The sequence below is a fragment of the Drosophila teissieri genome, chromosome 3L, assembly GCF_016746235.2.
Source record: "Drosophila teissieri strain GT53w chromosome 3L, Prin_Dtei_1.1, whole genome shotgun sequence".
NCBI classification, from domain to species: Eukaryota; Metazoa; Arthropoda; class Insecta; order Diptera; family Drosophilidae; genus Drosophila; species Drosophila teissieri.
Window position 1 is genome coordinate 23,670,289 of NC_053031.1, and position 18,758 is coordinate 23,689,046.

The window sequence follows — 18,758 nt, forward strand, 5'->3', positions numbered from 1 at the left end:
ATTAATTTCAGAAAATAATACCACATTTTATGCAACTATAATAATTTTAGTTATTGTTCTTATAATTTTTCTTGTCCTATCAAAAATTTTTACACTAAATCCACTAACTGTTTTATATACAAAATTCAGAAAACAAGCAAAAAATAATCAAGAACCACAACAAGAAATAGAACCGCCACAAATACAGTTGCCCGCATTGTACCCTGAAATTGCAGCCCAAGCATAGGCAACCCTTTTAAAGGGAGGGAAGTGACATATTCACATAGCCAGCATTTAAGAATATGCTGAATATCAGATCCCACGAATTCCAAATTTAATATAGTGACATATTCACATAGCCAGTACATGAGAATATGCTGAATATGCAGATCCCACGATATAAACACTCGCACCCGGAGTAAGCGATGCCGCTCTCCCTACATACACTCATTTGTTACTGTATACAAACACATACTACCACAAGCGGGAGAGCTTGCTCCCATCCCAAATAAATGTAAACTAAGGTCCTCATAAGAAATATTTTTTATCACCTGAATTAGTCTTGAGCTGAGAGTTAATGAATAAAGTCTTGGAAAATACTTTTCTTCGATCTTTTTATTTCATATTCTTAGCGTTGTCTTTAGTCAGCGGGCCATTAATTCGGCTCAGTGTTACGTTAAACATTATACTATATGTATATATATAAAAAGATCAAATACACTTACCAGCAACTGACTTGCCCCGATTAGATGGGTCATGATATGAGTCTATTCCGCAAACCATTACATTTTTAAATGGAATTTTTACCGTCCATAATGAGCCTCCAATTTTACAGTTCATCTGTAGCACAATTTTTTGAACAACGGAACGAATTTTTGAATCATTTAGTAAAGTTGTAGCATTTATAACCTGAAAATAAATTTAGGAGCTTTAAAAAAAATGTCCACTGGTGTTTAAATACTTTAGCATTTTACTGTACTAATTTAATTTAATATAGGAACGGCATAGTACATCACTAAAAATAAAATTTGATGATTTCAAAATATTATGTTAATTTGGGTGCATAAATGAAAATTCTGGACACATTGGAAAAACGTGTATTTCTGGGAAATATCGAAAAAAAAGACAAGGTTATTACCGACAAATTCTAGAGGAAACCCCAAATTTTATCCAGCGAATTCCTCGCGTGTTCCTTACGCTTTCCTCCAGAATTCCTGTGTAAAATACATGTAAATACCTTTTAAATTACAGAAAAATGTCCCTAAAAACGTACAAAAAGTTCTACATTCAATTGTGATTTATTTTTAATTTATATCGATTTTTATACCCGTCCGTATGAACGTGAAGATCTCAGGAACTGTAAAAACTAGAACTAGATTCAGCATTCAGAATCCAGTGATATAGACGCAGCGCAAGTTGCCACGCCCCCTCTAACGCCCACAAACCGCCCAAAACTGCCACGCTCATTCTTTTGAAAAAGGTTTTGATATTTATACCCGTTACTCGTAGAGTAAAAGGGTGTACTAGATTCGTTGAAAAGTATGTAACAGGCAGAAGGAAGCGTTTCCGACCATATAAAGTATATATATCCTTGATCAGGATCAATAGCCGAGTCGATCTGGCCATGTCCGTCTGTCCGTCCGTCTGTCTGTCCGTATGAACGTCGAGATCTCAGGAACTACAAAAGGTAGAAAGTTGAGATTAAGCATACTGACTCCTGAGACATAGACGCAGCGCAAGTTTGTCGATTCATGTTGCCACGCCCACTGTAACGCCCACAAACCGCGCAAAACTGCCACGCCCACTCTTTTGAAAAATGTTTTGATATTTTTTCATTTTTGTATTAGTCTTACAAATTTCTAACGATTTGCCAAAAAACTTTTTGCCACGCCCACTCTAACGCCCACAAACCGCCCAAAGCTGCTACGCCCACACTTTTGAAAAATGTTTTGATATTTTTTCATTTTTGTATTAGTCTTGTAAATTTCTATCGATTTGCCAAAAAACTTTTTGCCACGCCCACTCTAGCGCCCACAAACCGCCAAAAACTGTCAGTGCTGAAGTCTCGTTCGCACTTTCACTAGCTGAGTAACGGGTATCAGATAGTCGGGGAACTCGACTATAGCGTTCTCTCTTGTTTTTTATTAGTCTAATAAATTTCTATTGATTTGCCAAAAATACTTTTTGCCACGCCCACAAACCGCCCCAAACTGCCACTCCCATACCTTTGAAAAAAGTTTTTATATTTCTTCACATCTTTGTTAGTCTTGTAAATTTCTTTCTACACCAAAAACGGTCAGTGTTGAAATTTCCCCTAAGTCGGTGAACTCAATTATAGAGTTCTCTCTTCTTTTATTATTACTTTTACAGTACTTTAAATTTTTCACGCTTTACATATGCACAGCTGCGAAAAATAACCTTGCCCAGTAAAACTTGCAGCACTTGCCCAGTAAAGCTTTGAATAAGTCTCCTACCTACAATTTAGTGTTTAAAAGGAGCTGAAATACCTTTTTAGAAAGGTTAAACAATTCACTTTTTAGGAAATAAAAAATAATTACAATTGTTTTATTTATTCTTATCTTAAATAAGACACTTTGTTAAGAACGACAAAATTAGGCGAAAAATAAAATAGCAAATAGCAGCACTTCATGAAAAATGCTTAAATTTTCAATGTTAAACTATCAAATGTTTGCGTGCTAAAACTACACCCATCGCACTAATTTAATATTTGGAATATTTATTACCAAAAACAGGAGCGCAACGTTTTAGCATGGAATGAACTAGGTCCTGGCACCGTTTTATACAAAAAGTTATTCGATGTTAGTTGGCTTTGAAGTTATAACTGCTTTTCTTATATCTGTCCAAGAATTTTTGATGGGATTACGGCCTGGGGACTGTGCAGGCCAATCCAAAACAGGAACAGATTTATTTTGGGACGAATCTTTGGCATTCCTGCTGGTCTACTTGGGATCATAGTCTTGTTAATTGTATTCGGCAAAGGGTAGCATTGTCGTCACCAAAATATCCACAAACACATGTTGATCCATGATGTTTTTAACCATGGTAGATTATGGTATAGCCCCAACTACATAGTACGAAAATCAAACCCATACCATTATACAGGATCCTTCGTGTTTAATTGCTTCTTCTGTGTAATTTGGCTTATATTCGGTGTTTCTAGGGCGCCTTACATACGATCCAGATCTATTGCCACCAAAAAAAACCACCTTGCTCTCATGTAACCATAAGAAGTTCCTCCATTTTTCGCAAGCCCCAATTTAAATGTTCCTTGACGAACTTAATGCGCTTGGGTATGTGTCTCCCATTTAAAAGAGGGACTTTCCTTGGACTACAGCCTTTTAATCCATGTTCCCTTAGACACGTGTGAACAGTTTGCACTGTTGCGGATATGTTGAAATCCTTTTTCAGTTCGGTAGCAGCTTTAAATGGATCCTTCGTGCTCTCGGGCACTAGCCTTTTAAAGAGATGGGTGCCCAATGATTGTTTTCTCCCACGTTTTTCGGGATTCTCGATCTATCATTTTGTTTTAGCATTGAAGGATTAGACCAATATTTCAGAGTGATTTTCCTTCAGAAATTGTTTTTTTTATCATGTCACGTTTATCTGAAGTGCAGTGCTTTCCTCGTCCCATTTTAATCGCTTTTTTTAAGGTATGTTTCAAAAATAATGTTGGAAATAGGAATACAAATGTCAAGTTTTATAACCATGTGCTTTTCACCAAAACAAAAAATAAAGGTATGGACAATTCAAATTTTTTTTTTCAATTTTGGATAGAAATAATATCTTTTTTCATTCGTCCACCTCAACGGGCTTCGATAGCTTCCTGAGGTCAAATGTGGCCTATCCTCTCATTTTTAGATTTTACCATAATCTTGATCTTGCCTATTGGTAATCCACTGGGGGCACTTAATACAATTCCTAGATGCATGACGTTAAAACATTAATTTAATATTTATTTTCAATTCTAAACAAACCAAAATAACCAAAAATTATAAAGAATCAAACTCATCTGGCCAGGTTGTTATTTAATAACGGATGACTTAAGATGATTATTGAGCATTCATACTGTGCTGTGTGCACTAATTAATAAGATTCAATAAATAGATTACAGTTATATTAAGGTAAAAAAAAATGTAATTCAATGTGTATTGCTAAGTTGAAAATAAATGAAGTTCAACAGAATAATAAGGAGAGAAAAGATCTTTGAAGGAAATAGCGGTGTGGAAGGGATCGAAATCCCTGCCGAGCTTTGGACAATGATAGGCAGAGAACAGTAAGCTGAGGAATGGAAGGCAGTTCAAAAAATCAAACTCCAGAGTGAACAGGCCACCTTCGTCGACAAAGATTATTATTGCTCGCTGCGCTGCTGCTCGTTAACTTTTCTAGTATCGTTTTTTACGAACCTATTAAAGTAAGACAGTCCACGCCGGTTTAACCCCAAAGCTACTGACGCAAACTTTATTCTATGTGAGCATGCACAAGTAGGTGCAACCTTGGTGATGAAGCTCAGAAAATCACGGCTCGGTATTGCTCCACAGTGGCTAGCTTGAACTTGATTGCATGGAATGGGCTGGGCACTATTCAAGGTAGGCAATGCGACACCGGCTGCACTGTTGCTGAACATGGCCAAAACCCCAATAAATGTCTCTCCTCCTACTCCAGCTGATTGGTTACAACTCTATTGACCGATAACATCCGATGACATTGGTCCTGGTACATGCACTCAATTTGAACGGAGCAGGGTCCTGATAAAAAGGTTTTAAATGCACACTCCGATTATATGCTATAATTGCGGAGAACACAAGCCACAAAAAAGCAGAAGACAGAAACGAGACTCGACCAGGCCATAGTAACAGCAGATTAACGTTGATAAGAGAATAATCATGTGTTTCAAATGTGGCAATGTACAAATCGTAATATAATGTACGAAGGGCGTAGCAACAGTTAATAATATTATCGGTAATTTATGATACATTTAATAATCCACCTTATATGCGAAATATAAACATAGATTTAATTGATAGCGATAAGTCAGAGCTAAGCGATATATGGGCCAAATACTCCATGTTTTTCATTAATAATAGACGCGTAACTACGGAATCATTGGAAACAAAACTATTTACAGGTGCCCTCATCGCATTATCGATTACTTTTTTTTGTATATTAACAATATAAACAAGTTTTTATTGATTAACGCACTGTTACCAATGTGGCAACTTAATTTCCTAGTAGAACTGGGGAGAATTATTATAAATATATAGTAAGTCTTTCTATGTCCAAACCCGATCGGCGATATCAAGAGGGTGGTGTCGTTTAAGTCTTCTTCTGACTCTAGCATTGTCAGCATTGGCTGCAGCTGCGGTTCCTAGCTTTCTGGCCAGGCTGTTTGGGTGTGCATTAAGCCGTTCCATGTATTTTTCAGCGATGTTTTTGAGCTTGACTCCAAGCTTGGGTACCTTAAGATCGCGTTTGATGTCCCGGTTCTCATGTACCAAGAAGCCCCAGAAATCCTTCTTAGAGTCTTCGCCTGTAGAACCCGGATCTTATTTAGGGGTCTCTTTGCAGCAACGCCGTATACGGGCAGACCGTAGAACAGGCTGGGGGTCAATATTCATTAGCAGTCAAGCGATAGTTTGTTGCGTGGTGCAATGAGCCAAGACATTCTAGCTACCTTGGTTCTAAACGGTTGTTGAATATTTGTAATGTGCCTGCTGAAGGTACGCTTCCTATTGAGGACAACTACCTGTTCGGTTTGTGAAAGTCACATTGGCATCTCACCTCACATTGACATCTCAACGTTAACTCGCACGTTCTAGTTCTCATCCCATTGCTGAAATGCATCCAAGTATTCCTGTAGATCATACGAGGCAGTAAAAATACTTGCTTTTCGTTAGCACAGCAGTATCGTCCACTTCTGTCACTGGTGTGTGAGTAGGCATGTCCAAATCAAATCCCGACTATAGGGTAGGGCATAGGACGATTCCTTGGGGAACTCCAGCTGCAGTTGTTTTCGTTGCCGATGTGAATCCATTAGCAGAGACGTTATAATAACTGTTTAATAACCAAATACAGCTGCGGAGGAAATAACCTCTTTGCTTTGTGCAGGAGCCCAGAGTGCCATACTTTGTCTAATGCATGTTGTATGTCAAGAAAGGCGGCTACGTCATACTCTTTCTTTTCCATAGCCACTAGAGCAAATTTGAATACTCTATTTAGTAGCTCAGGGGTAAGCAACTTGCAGGCTTTCGGAAAGTACCGAAGATCAAGAATGCTGTTGTACCAGAAACTTTAATGATTGATCTGGGAGCAATGATTTTGTTGTCTAAAAGATCTGCACCAGGGCCTTTCTTGGGTGAAAGATTTGCTATAAGTTCTTTCACTTCTTCCAGAGTTACAGCACTAACAGGTAGGCTCATTTGAAAGGGAAAACCTTTCGGCTTTTCCGCGCTGGTGCGACTCCAGCAACCTGACGGGTTTTTGGTAGCCGATTTAGGGGTGGGCTGAGCTTTGAAACGTTTCGTTATTCGCCAATAACGAAACTAGCGGATAAATCTAAACGGCTGGTGCGAGGATGGAAGTGTATTTCTCGTGGGTCTGCCCCAGCTACTTTCCTCATTTCCTCAAATTTATCTCATCCTTTGTCGCAACTGAGCAAATCCATCACCGCAGAGCATTGACCAATAATAGGATGATGGTATGCCACGTCGATGCCACCAGGGTGACTAGAAGGTCCACTTTTCAACTATGTGCCACAGTTTAAAAAAAAAAAAAAATGTTGGCGTGCTAGTTTTGTCCTACTTGTGGGCGTGAAATAAATTTTTTTTGCAAATCGAGAAAAAATTTAAAAATACATATAAAAAAATGACAAAATATTAAAAACTTTTCAGTTTAAAAAAGTTTTGTAAAAGTTGTTAAGTTTTTTTAAATTCAACTTTTAAAGGTTAAACCTATTGTAAAACATGGACATTTCACAATACATTTACATATATGTGTGTATAAAACTATCACATTTGCAGTTATATCTTATTTATGTTAGACACAACTTTTAGTGCATACTAAATTCTTAAGTAATAAGTATTAAAACAATTTACCTGTGATGGTATGGGAATTTCCGAGCAACATATTTTTTTTATTGCAGAATAACGATCATCTCTAGTGTTATGACAAATACATACGACTATTTGCGAATTCGTTGTTATATTTCGCCGCAGTGCTTGAATGTAAGCATCTATCCGGTCATGATCCAAAGAAATCATTGTTGGGTTAGAAATTTTCATACCAAGTGATTTACAACTTTGCTTCATGTTGTCGAGCAAGTTATTTGCAGCTCGCATATCATTTCTTAAATGTATAATAATCCATTTACTCAGATGAACTACTTCCAACATTTCATTGCTCACAGCATATTTTGAGAACTCTGCAGTTTTTCCGGCCGACACTGTCGTTTTTGAAAAACATATCTGCTCTATGTCCATTTGACGTCCAGCTATCTTGTTGGAATTATTCGTTAATGAGAGTCCCCAGCTATTTAGAACATCTTGTGCGGCGGGTGTCCTTGAAACATTTTCGTAAAACTTATTTAACGCCGTTTGTCGTTGATTTGGCGAAACTCTTGTAAATGTAGCAATCTCGCGCATAAGCTTGTTATCTGACCGTACTTCGTCCCGCAGCCCAGTAAGATAACATAATTCTGGAATTAAACAAAACTGAACATTTTCTTTTTCGGCTGGAGTTATTCTTGATTTTTTTATACTATGAAGCAATGGTTGATTGACGTCTTTTATGTTTATGTTGTGATATTGTTTATAATATTCAACGTAACTTGTGCAGACAGTTTTAATTTGAAACTGACTTTTTGGATTTTGGTCAAAACAAATCTCATTTATTTTATACGTACGATTGTTATACCTAGTTAACACAATATTTCCAACCAACATTTTTCTAGCGGATTCTTGGTAGTGCTCTACATTTTGCTGATAAAGATCGACCAACATTTCCAGAACAGTTTTTCGACAAAGTATACGATGCGATACGTCGCAGCATAGCATTAAACCACCTTTATATTCGTCAACGGCTGTAACATATCCAGGCCAAACTTCTAACTTTGCCAGTGGTACTATTTTTGGTCGCGAAGGATCAAAGTGCTTGCGATCAAATTTAACATAATTTAATGTTTTCATAACTCTATCGAATAAAATATTATATAATTTCGTGCAGTTCCTCATATCCTCTTTTTTTTTGAATAAAATGCGAATCTGTAACTCTGCATCTTCGGCTTTTGAAACAAATACGGTCATCTTATTTGGCAATAAAATAGGTAAATATAGAGTTGTGCCGTCAAATGTTTTGGTTCCTCCGAGCTTATCCTTATGTTCGTTTAAATATTTAATTCTTAAATGAACCGAATCAATGGGAGGAAAAAAACGGACTTCGTAATTAAAAACTCCCTTGGATACATCCGCTGTTAGTTTTAAGTAATTACAATAAATATTAACAGATGAACCTGAAAAATAGATTTAATTCATTATTTTTATGTATAAACATAATGTACGGATAAATAAGCGAATTAAGCCCCCTTGTAGAGTAAAAAGTATGTTGAAAAAAGCATTTTCGATCTGGCCATTTCCGTCTGTCCGTCCGTCCGTCCGTCCGTATGAACGTCGAGATCTCAGGAACTATATAAGCCAGAAAGAGATTCAGCTTGCAGACTCCAGGGACATAGACGCACCCTAACGCCCACAAATCGCTCAAAACTGCCACGCCCACACTTTTAAAAAATATGTTGATATTTCTTCATTTGGTTGCTAGTCTGGTAATTTTCTCTCGATTTGCACAAAACAATTTTTGCCACGCCCAAAAACCGCCAAAAACTGTCAGTATTGAAGTCTCTCCTTCGCACTTCCACTAGCTGAGAAACGGGTATGAGATAATCGGGGAACTCGACTATAGCGTTCTCTCTTGTTTTACTTGTAAATGTTTTTGTCAATCGTTATGCCTTATTACACAAATTACCATAAATGGAAACGCAGTCAGGGATGCGTAGAGAGCTATCACCAAGAGTCTAGCGGGTATCCAAGGAACGCGGTCTCTTCTTTTTATACCCGTTACTCGTAGAGTAAAAGGGTATACTAGATTCGTTGAAAAGTATGTAACAGGCAGAAGGAAGTGTTTCCGACCATATAAAGTATATATATTCTTGATCAGGATCAGTAGCCGAGTCGATCTGGCCATGTCCGTCTGTCCGTCCGTCAGTCCGTCTGTCCGTATGAACGTCGAGATCTCAGGAACTACAAAAGTTAGAAAGTTTAGATTAAGCATACAGACTCCAGGGACATAGACGCAGCGCAAGTTTGTCGATTCATGTTGCCACGCCCACTCTATCGCCCACAAACCGCCTAAAACTGCCACGTCCACACTTTTGAAAAATGTTTCGATATTTTTTCATTTTTGTATTAGTCTTGTAAATTTCTAACGATTTGCCAAAAAACTTTTTGCCACGCCTTCTCTAACGCCCACAAACCGCCCAAAGCTGCCACGCCCACACTTTTGAAAAATGTTTTGATATTTTTTCATTTTTGTATTAGTCTTGTAAATTTCTATCGATTTGCCAAAAAACTTTTTGCCACGCCCACTCTAACGCCCACAAAACCGCCAAAAACTGTATATGCTGAAGACTCTCCTTTGCACTTCGAATAGCTGAGTAACGGGTATCAGATAGTCGGGGAACTCGACTATAGCGTTCTCTCTTGTTTTACTTGTCAATGTTTTTTAATTTAGAAAATATAATATTTCGATATTTATATTTTAAAACCAAGAAATATCAATGAAAAGTTATTATTTTAATGTAAAATGTTTATGCTCTTCTTATGTTCTTTTTTGGAATGTACCTTTTGATCCGTGAACTAAATCTGGAAAAAATAATCCATTTTTTGAAGCAATTGCTTCCATTTCGGACTCCTTTGACTTATCGATAATGTTTTCCTTTGAGTTTAACAATTCAGTTGTTATCAATTGTTTTGATGTATGGCCATCTTTTTTTAAAGTGTGTATAAGCTTAGCACGGCCCCGACCGACCGAAATGTTTACATGTTGAAGAGTGGTTATAAGATCAGTTTCAATATTATGGCCTGATAGAAAACATTCCCCACTTGGTTCAGAATTTTCAAAGTCCAAGCCACTATCGATTTCAAATTCTTCACTTGAATTTGATATTTCCATATTGCGAGCATTTTTATTAAATAAACTCAACAAGTTTCCTCTTCCAGACATGATCTGAAAAACACAAATAAAAATTAATGTTTTAGAATGTCAAAAGAGTATATATCGGCAATGAGCGTTTTATGACAAGCCCTAACTTTAGAAATAATAATTCAGCAAGGATGTGTATATAAAACAGTGTTTTAATGTGTTGTCGATTGAATCTATCTCGACTTAAGAGTATCACCTTAGGGGGAACTACCTTTAGGCACTTAAAAATATATATGTATATACAGTTGCGAAAAAAATAATAGCAGCACCATAACTAATTTTATTCTCGATCAAATAAATTAACTATCGGTACCGCATAGTACAAAATTCTGATTTTTCGTATTAAGCTAGATATTTATACCCGTTACTCGTAGAGTAAAAGGGTATTCTAGATTCGTTGAAAAGTATGTAACAGGCAGAAGGAAGCGTTTCCGACCATATAAAGTATATATATTCTTGATCAGGATCAATAGCCGAGTCGATCTGGCTATGTCCGTCTGTCTGTCCGTATGAACGTCGAGATCTCAGGAACTATAAAAGCTAGAAAGTTGAGATTCAGCACGCACACTCCAGAGACATAGAAGCAGCGCATGTTGCCACGCCCACTCTAACGACCACAAACCGCCTAAAACTGCCACGCCCACACTTTTGAAAAATGTTTGGTTATTTTTTTAGTTTTGTGTTAGTCTCCTTAATTTCTATCGGTTTGCCAAAAAACTTCTTGCCACGCCCACAAACCGCAAAAACTGTCAGTGTTGAAGACTCTCCTGCGCACTTTCACCATCTGAGTAACGGGTATCAGATAGTCGGGGAACTCGACTATAGCGTTCTCTCTTGTTTTTCTATCCAAAAATGAAAAAAAAAAATTGAATTGTCCATACGTTTATTTGTTATCATTTTTTTTGGGCGGCAAGGTCTAAAATGAGGCGAAAACAAAAATAGCAGCACTATCGATTTTTTCAAATATTCAATACATGTCGGCGGTTTGTTTTGGTTATAAAACTTGACATTTGTATTCCTATTTCCAACATTATTTTTGAAACATACCTTAAAAAAAATGATTAAAATGGGACGAGGAAAGCATTGCACTTCAGATAAACGTGACATGATAAAAAAAACAATTTCTGAAGGAAAATCACTCTGAAATATTGGTCTAATCCTTCAATGCTAAAACAAAATGATAGATCGAGAATCCCGAAAAACGTGGGAGAAAACAATCATTGGGCACCCATCTCTTTAAAAGGCTAGTGCCCGAGAGCACGAAGGATCCATTTAAAGCTGCTACCGAACTGAAAAAGGATTTCAACATATCCGCAACAGTGCAAACTGTTCACACGTGTCTAAGGGAACATGGATTAAAAGGCTGTAGTCCAAGGAAAGTCCCTCTTTTAAATGGGAGACACATACCCAAGCGCATTAAGTTCGTCAAGGAACATTAAAATTGATCTTGCGAAAAATGGAGGCACTTCTTATGGTCAGATGAGAGCAAGGTGGTTTTTTTTTTGGGGGCAATGGATCTTGATCGTATGTAAGGCGCCCTAGGAACACCGAATATAAGCCAAATTACACAGTAGAAGCAATTAAACACGAAGGATCCTGTATATTGGTATGGGCTTGTTTCTCGTACTATGTAGTTGGGGCTATACCATAATATACCATGGTTAAAAACCATCATGGATCAACATGTGTTTGTGGATATTTTTGTGACGATTATGCTACCCTTTGCCGAATACAATTAACAAGACTATGATCCCAAGTAGACCAGCAGGAAAGCCAAGGATTCGTCCCAAAATAAAACTGTTCCTGTTTTGGATAGGCCTGCACAGTCCCCAGGCCGTAATCCCATCAAAATATCTTGGACAGATATGAGAAAAGCACTTTTAGCTTCAATGCCAACTAACATCGAATAACTTTTGGTATAATTAAGGAGTCCTGGAGCAAAATATCCCTGAAACGGTGCCAGGACCTAGTTGATTCCATGCCAAAACGTTGCGCTCCTGTTTTTGGTAGTAAGGGATACACTACCAAATATTAAATAAGTGGAATGGGTGTAGTTTTAGCATTTGATATTAGTGAATTTTTTACTATCAAGTTTAAAATTGAAAATTTAAGCATTTTTCATAAAGTGCTGCTATATTATTTTTCGCCTAATTTTGTCGTTCTTAACAAAGTTTCTTATTTAAGATAAGAATAAATAAAACAATTGTAATTATTTTTTATTTCCTAAAAAGTGAATTGTTTAACCTTTCTAAAAAGGTATTTCAGCTCATTTTAAACACTAAATTGTAGGTAGGAGACTTATTCAAAGTTTTACTGGGCAAGTGCTGCTATTTTATTTTTCGCAGCTGTATATAGCAACCTCGTGTAAATGTTTTAAAAGCTAATTCTCGAAATGGTAGTGCGCCGAGCGAGTATTTTTCCTGACCGTAAATTTTAAACGACATTTTCTCGAAACCATGTTTTTCAAAATTGTGTAAGTGATAATAAAAAACAAGAGAGAACACTATAGTCGAGTTCCCCGACTATCTGATACCCGTTACTCAGCTAGGGGAAGTGCGAAGGAGTGTCTTCAGCACTGACAGATTTTGGCGGTTTGTGGGCGTTAGAGTGGGCGTTCCAAAAAGTTTTTTGGCAAATCGATAGAAATTTAGAAGACTAATACAAAAACAAAAAGATATCAAAACATTTTTTAAAAGTATGGGCGTGGCAATTTTGGGCGGTTTGTGGGCGTGGCAACATGAATCGACAAACTTGCGCTGCGTCTATGTCTCTGGAGTCTGTATGCTTAGTCTCAACTTTCTACCTTTTGTAGTTCCTGAGATCTCGATGTTCATACGGACAGACAGACGGACGGACAGACGGACATGGCCAGATCGACTCGGCCATTGATCCTGATCAAGAATATATATACTTTATATGGTCGGAAACGCTTCCTTCTGCCTGTTACATACTTTTCAACGAATCTAGTATACCCTTTTACTCTACGATAAACGGGTATAAAAATACTGAAGGGAATTTCATCATCTAAGATTCATTTTAAAGAGCATACAAATTTGTTTTATATATACTACGGTTTTTAAAATCATAATATTTTTAGACCCTTTTTGACAACGAATTACAACGAATTTTGTGACAAAAAACCATCCCGAGTAAAAAATATTTGTCTTCTTGATTTCAAACTAAAATTGTGGCACAACGATGTCCGTTGCGATATGACTTAAAAAATCCTTAAACAATTTTTTTAGGTTACAGCTTTCATTTTTGTAAAAAAAGTTTTTTTTATTACCTCAGGGTCGTGTCCCATGAAAGGTCAATTTATATATTTAACACGTTGCTACATTTTATATATATTTTATAAATATGTATTTTTATACCTCTTAGTAAAGGTGTATACTAGGTTCGTTAAAAAGTATGTAACAGGTAGAAGAAATTCCGACCCTATACGGTTACAACACTAGTTATTTGTTTCTATTATCAGTGACAAGCTTTTAATAGAAAGCACACTGGCTAAAATACTTTTTACAGAATGGGAATTAACGCTTTGTCTCCAAAGATATTAGATCTTTTGTAAAGGAGAAAAAACTTAACGTAGCAGGTAGTACGCGCAGCAGCTTTATTTAGCAGCTGATTCCTTTGTTGTGGCGCCATCTATTTAAATTTCTAGTATGCAGCACTAAAGATTGGTGGATTATGAATGCGAGCATTTAATATTTTTGTAATATTCCGATTTTCAGAAAATGGGATTTGGCCAGAAAAAGTGTGTATTTTTTCCCATAGTGCAACGTATGTTCGATGCATGGCTGATTTTATTTTCATATTATGAGCCAACAGTCTTAGGAGGCGATCGAGCCCGATGTTTTTCTGATGACCGTCCGCACGCTGCTGTTTCCAGAGACAGCCGAAATTCTTTCCCACAACAGTTAAATTCAAATGAAAAATTCAAAAGTAGAAATCTCCACGATCTCCAGGACTTAAAAGTTACGACAATTTCATTTAATTTTTCACTCAAATTACTTTAAATTTCGTAAAAATTCAGTTTATCGATCACATCACAAATCACTAAACAAATAAACGATTAGTCTGTTACCTGGCTACTGAAGTACAACTGAACTAGCGCACCTTGTGTTTATGCAAAATTGGGTAGCCAAATAAAATTGGTATGAACTGCGGGATTTATGTTAATTGCAAAGCGAACAGCAGAATGCTGTCAAAAGTATAAGCGCCATAGTAATTTCATAAAGCTTAATAGCGAAAAATGTGTATATATATTGGGAGTACGTACGAAATATTTTGACTCTCCAGTTCCTTTAAGATTTAAGAACCACAGCAAGAAACTAAACACATTATATATTTTGCAGGGGGCATTTGCAAAATCAACGATTTTTGTGATATCGATCACAATTTTTAGGTCAACTTGAACAGTACTCAATGCCAATCTGTCAACTTGAGTATCCGATAGACACCGAAGTGAAAAAAGGCCTGAACTCTGGATAGTTCGTATTGTCAGGAATTTAGAGCCCTTTCCATTTTTCAAGTCCGAGGGATATAGTCGATTTCCTCGACTATCTGCGTTACTCAGCAAGTAGAAGTGTCAGAAACGTATTTTAATATAATGTTGACACAGTGAAATAAATTGACACAAAAAAAATAAAAGTATAGTTTTCGTTAAAGTAGGCGTGAAAACTGCTTAAAACAAAGTTGCGCAGCGTAGACGTGACTGGAACCAGCCTGTCTAATCTCAACTTTCTAGCTTTTAGGGTTCCTGAACACAACGTTCATACGGACAGATGGACCACGCATTCTTCTACTTGTTAAATTCTTTCAACTGATCAAGTAAACTCTTTTACACCATAAAAATGGGTTTGATTTTGCATATATTGTTTGAGATATGGTTGAGATATTGGTTAAAATAGTAAAGTTGAGCAGCCGGCCAAACCGAAAGTTAGTGTAATTGTAGATGTAGAATTTGTCTGAAGTCAACGGTGAGCGATAATTTTAATGTGTCGGTTTTGCTGCTTACGGTTTATGAAAACAAACATTTAAAGAGGTGGACTTCATTGTAGTCATACCATTATTTTGTGACGTTCAGCCGTGCCTCGGGTAGTCAGGGCTGGCCAGGGTCGTCCAGGAAATTTCTTTCTTTCAGGACAGTGGTGCTAGAGAGGAATTCCCGACCCGAGTCCCAGTGATAATGCGCAGAGTTTACCTTAACTAGGCTTAAATATAGACGCAGTTTATTCATTCAATTTCTGGGTTACAATAATTATATATAAAAACTGTACGGGCTCCCTCGGCCTAGGTTCCGGCTTCCGCAGCGAGGCTCTTCGTACCTCGCGTCTTCGTCCGGGGACGCGGTCTTTCCTACGCGGCCGCTCCGAATTTCGTCGAGTACCCTTGAATCAACGTAAGCCTATCGGATGACATGGGACGGCAAAACATTGGTATTTCATTTGCGACCAGCTCAGGTCCAGCCACTCTCCTCGATCGTCTCTCACCAGAAACGAAAGCGGAAAAAAGTAAACAGTAAAAGGGTATACTATATTCGTTAAAAAGTATATAACAGGCAGAAGGAAGCGTTTCCGAACATATAAATTATATATATTCTGGATAAGGATCAATAGCCGAGTCTATCTTGATAATTTTTCATTTTGTTTTTAGAAACTTTTTAGTTTAAGTTTCTATCGATTTGCAAAAATCTTTTTGCCACGCCCACAAACCGCCCACTCTTTTAAAAAATGTGTTGATATTTTTTCACATTTTGGTTAGTCTTGTAAATTTCTGTCGACCTTCAAAAACTGTCGGTGCTGAAATATCTTGTTCGCACTTACACCAGCTGAGTAACGAGTATCATAACGATTCTCTTGTTTTTTTATTTTTTGCGCTTTTATTACGGCACACCCCCGTACGGACGCCCTTGCGTGTATCGGGTGGCCCCAAACGCAATTAAGTATATGCGATATAGATTATCCTTAGTTATTCACCGCACATACCTGGGTGTCCAAATTCAATTGCAAAATCTTGATGCTTTGCCCCACCTCGGATAGAAGGTGCCCTTAAGCAGCTCGACGCCCGACGGAGTCTTCTTCCAGATGGAGTCGAAGTCATCGAATTACCCCTCAAATGTATCCGCCAATTTTTGCTCCAGCCCGTGGTTATCACCGGTATAAACGATGTCACCGTAAAGAATACTTACTCACAACCGAGGATAGATGTCATCTTGACGACGATTCATGGCGCCCACTGGTTATCACAGCGGCTACTGGTAGGTCGAAATGGACGAAAGCTTTGACCGAAAAATCATTTTACATGTTACGCCGACCTCGACGCCAGCGACCTTTGATCGCCTGTTGGATGGGCTATTATCCGTCTCTGCTTTGAAATCCACATTGGTTTGCACTCTCGCACGGTCGTAGACCCTTTGGATCACTTGGTGCACGCCTTCGTTTAAAGCTAAGCCACGGAAAATATAATTTCTTGCGAATCGAGATTAGTAAATGCGTGCCCGGAAAAGATCCGGAAAATTGTCGACTGGCCACCATTTTGAAAGGGGAGTGCGATCGTTTGTTGTTCGTATACAGATGCAGAAAAATAATAGCACCACCAGCGTATATTTTCTCGATCGAAGAAATTAAGGTTGCGGTAAAGTTATTACGAAATGCCGAAAATCTGTGTGCTTACCGTGTTCGAATATAAAAAAATTGACTTTATTTTTTATCATTTGTTTTTCGTGCGACAACATTTTTTTTTTAATATTTGATATGCGTTATAAAACTTGATATTTGTATTCCCATTTCCAACATTATTTTTGAAAACATATCATAAACAAATTATTAATAGGGGACGTGCAAAGCATTGCACTTAAACATTACATGATAAAATAATTAATTTCTGAAGGGAAATCATACGATACGATGGTCATTAAGGGATTTAACAAAATAATACGTAATGCAATACCTACAGGATCAGTAGCCGAGTCGATCTGGCCATGTCCGTCTGTCCGTCCGTCTGTCCGTCTGTCCGTCCGTCTGTCCGTCTGTCCGTATGAACGTCGAGATCTCAGGAACTACAAAAGCTAGAAAGTTGAGACTAGGCATACAGACTCCAGGGACATAGACGCAGCGCAAGTTTGTCGATTCATGTTGCCACGCCCACTCGAACGCCCACAAACCGCCTAAAACTGCCACGTCCACACTTTTGAAAAATGTTGCGATATTTTTTCATTTTTGTATTAGTCTTGTAAATTTCTAACGATTTGCCAACAAACTTTTTGCCACGCCCTCTCTAACGCCCACAAACCGCCCAAAGCTGCCACGCCCACACTTTTGAAAAATGTTTTGATATTTTTTCATTTTGGTATTAGTCTTGTAAATTTCTATCGATTTGCCAAAAAACTTTTTGCCACGCCCACAAAACCGCCAAAAACTGTATATGCTGAAGACTCTCCTTCGCACTTCGAATAGCTGAGTAACGGGTATCAGATAGTCGGGGAACTCGACTATAGCGTTCTCTCTAGTTTTTTATATATTTTGTTACGTACACCCTATTTGTAAGATCATAAGACTTTACAGATTCACATATAAAACCTGCCAGAATCGAAATGGGAATAACTATCTCGTTGAGACAGACGAAATGCAACAAAGAAAATGCATTTTGACAATAAACGTGTTTCCGATGACCAGTCAAGCAGCCGCGATCCTTCACATGGAAATTCTACTTCAGTAACGGGCACATTTCATCAACAGGGTATTGACTCCTAAAATTGGGGAAATATGGAAATATAACCCATTGGTGGTAACACGGCCTATAGACCGATGAACGGAGTAGTCCAGAGAAAGCTCTAAGCCGGTATAAAAAGATCTCAGCCCCCCTATAAACAATTCTCGGGAAATCATTCTCGGAAGTTCAATTCTCAGGAAGCCGTTCTCGGGAGGTCTATTCTCAGTCAGGATTTCAGTCTCATACTCGGGTGACGACCGTCTTAAAACCAAGGACTTCGGTCCAAGGTAAAGTGTCGAGAGGAGCATAACACCAATCCTGCGCAAAATCCCAGGATACCAGGTCTTGGATATGATAATAAATTAGTTAAGATCTACAAGCGATGTATATATGTAGATGTATATTCATGTATATATATACATATATAAATGTATATTGTTTAGTTATGCAACACGCAGCCAGCAGTAGATCATCATAAATTTGATTTATTTTATTTGTTTTTATTTATTTTATTTGTTTTTATTTATTTTATCTTGTACATTGGTCTGTGCAGCAATAGATTTTCCATTCCCCTTTGTGCTGTGTTTCTCGCTCATTTGCCTTCTGCATAGCAATGTCAGTTACAAAGTAAGTGTTGATCACACCGGTACTGCTGTGATACACTTTTACTTTCAATCGGTTCGGTACGGGCACTGCCGACGTTTTTATAAAGTATGTAAATGCAGTCGCTGAAAATCGTTAAAATACAAGTATCCATTATTGCTTAAAATAATCTCGCTGAAAACACTTAATTA

The 18,758-nt window shown here is 37.6% G+C and overlaps 1 protein-coding gene across 1 annotated transcript in view; it reads right to left on the reverse strand.

Moving 5' to 3' along the window:
• LOC122618021 (protein argonaute-3-like) overlaps nt 1–14,358 on the reverse strand; it is a 29,633-nt gene extending 15,275 nt beyond the window's left edge. The window contains exons 1-4 of the mRNA XM_043794142.1: nt 14,336–14,358; nt 9,888–10,272; nt 7,092–8,503; nt 705–888 (exon numbers count right to left, since the gene is read on the reverse strand). Of these exons, the coding sequence (XP_043650077.1) occupies nt 705–888; nt 7,092–8,503; nt 9,888–10,269 (1,978 nt within the window). The 5' untranslated portion in view covers nt 10,270–10,272; nt 14,336–14,358. The remainder of the gene's footprint in view (nt 1–704; nt 889–7,091; nt 8,504–9,887; nt 10,273–14,335) is intronic.
• Between the last annotated feature and the right edge of the window lie 4,400 nt (nt 14,359–18,758).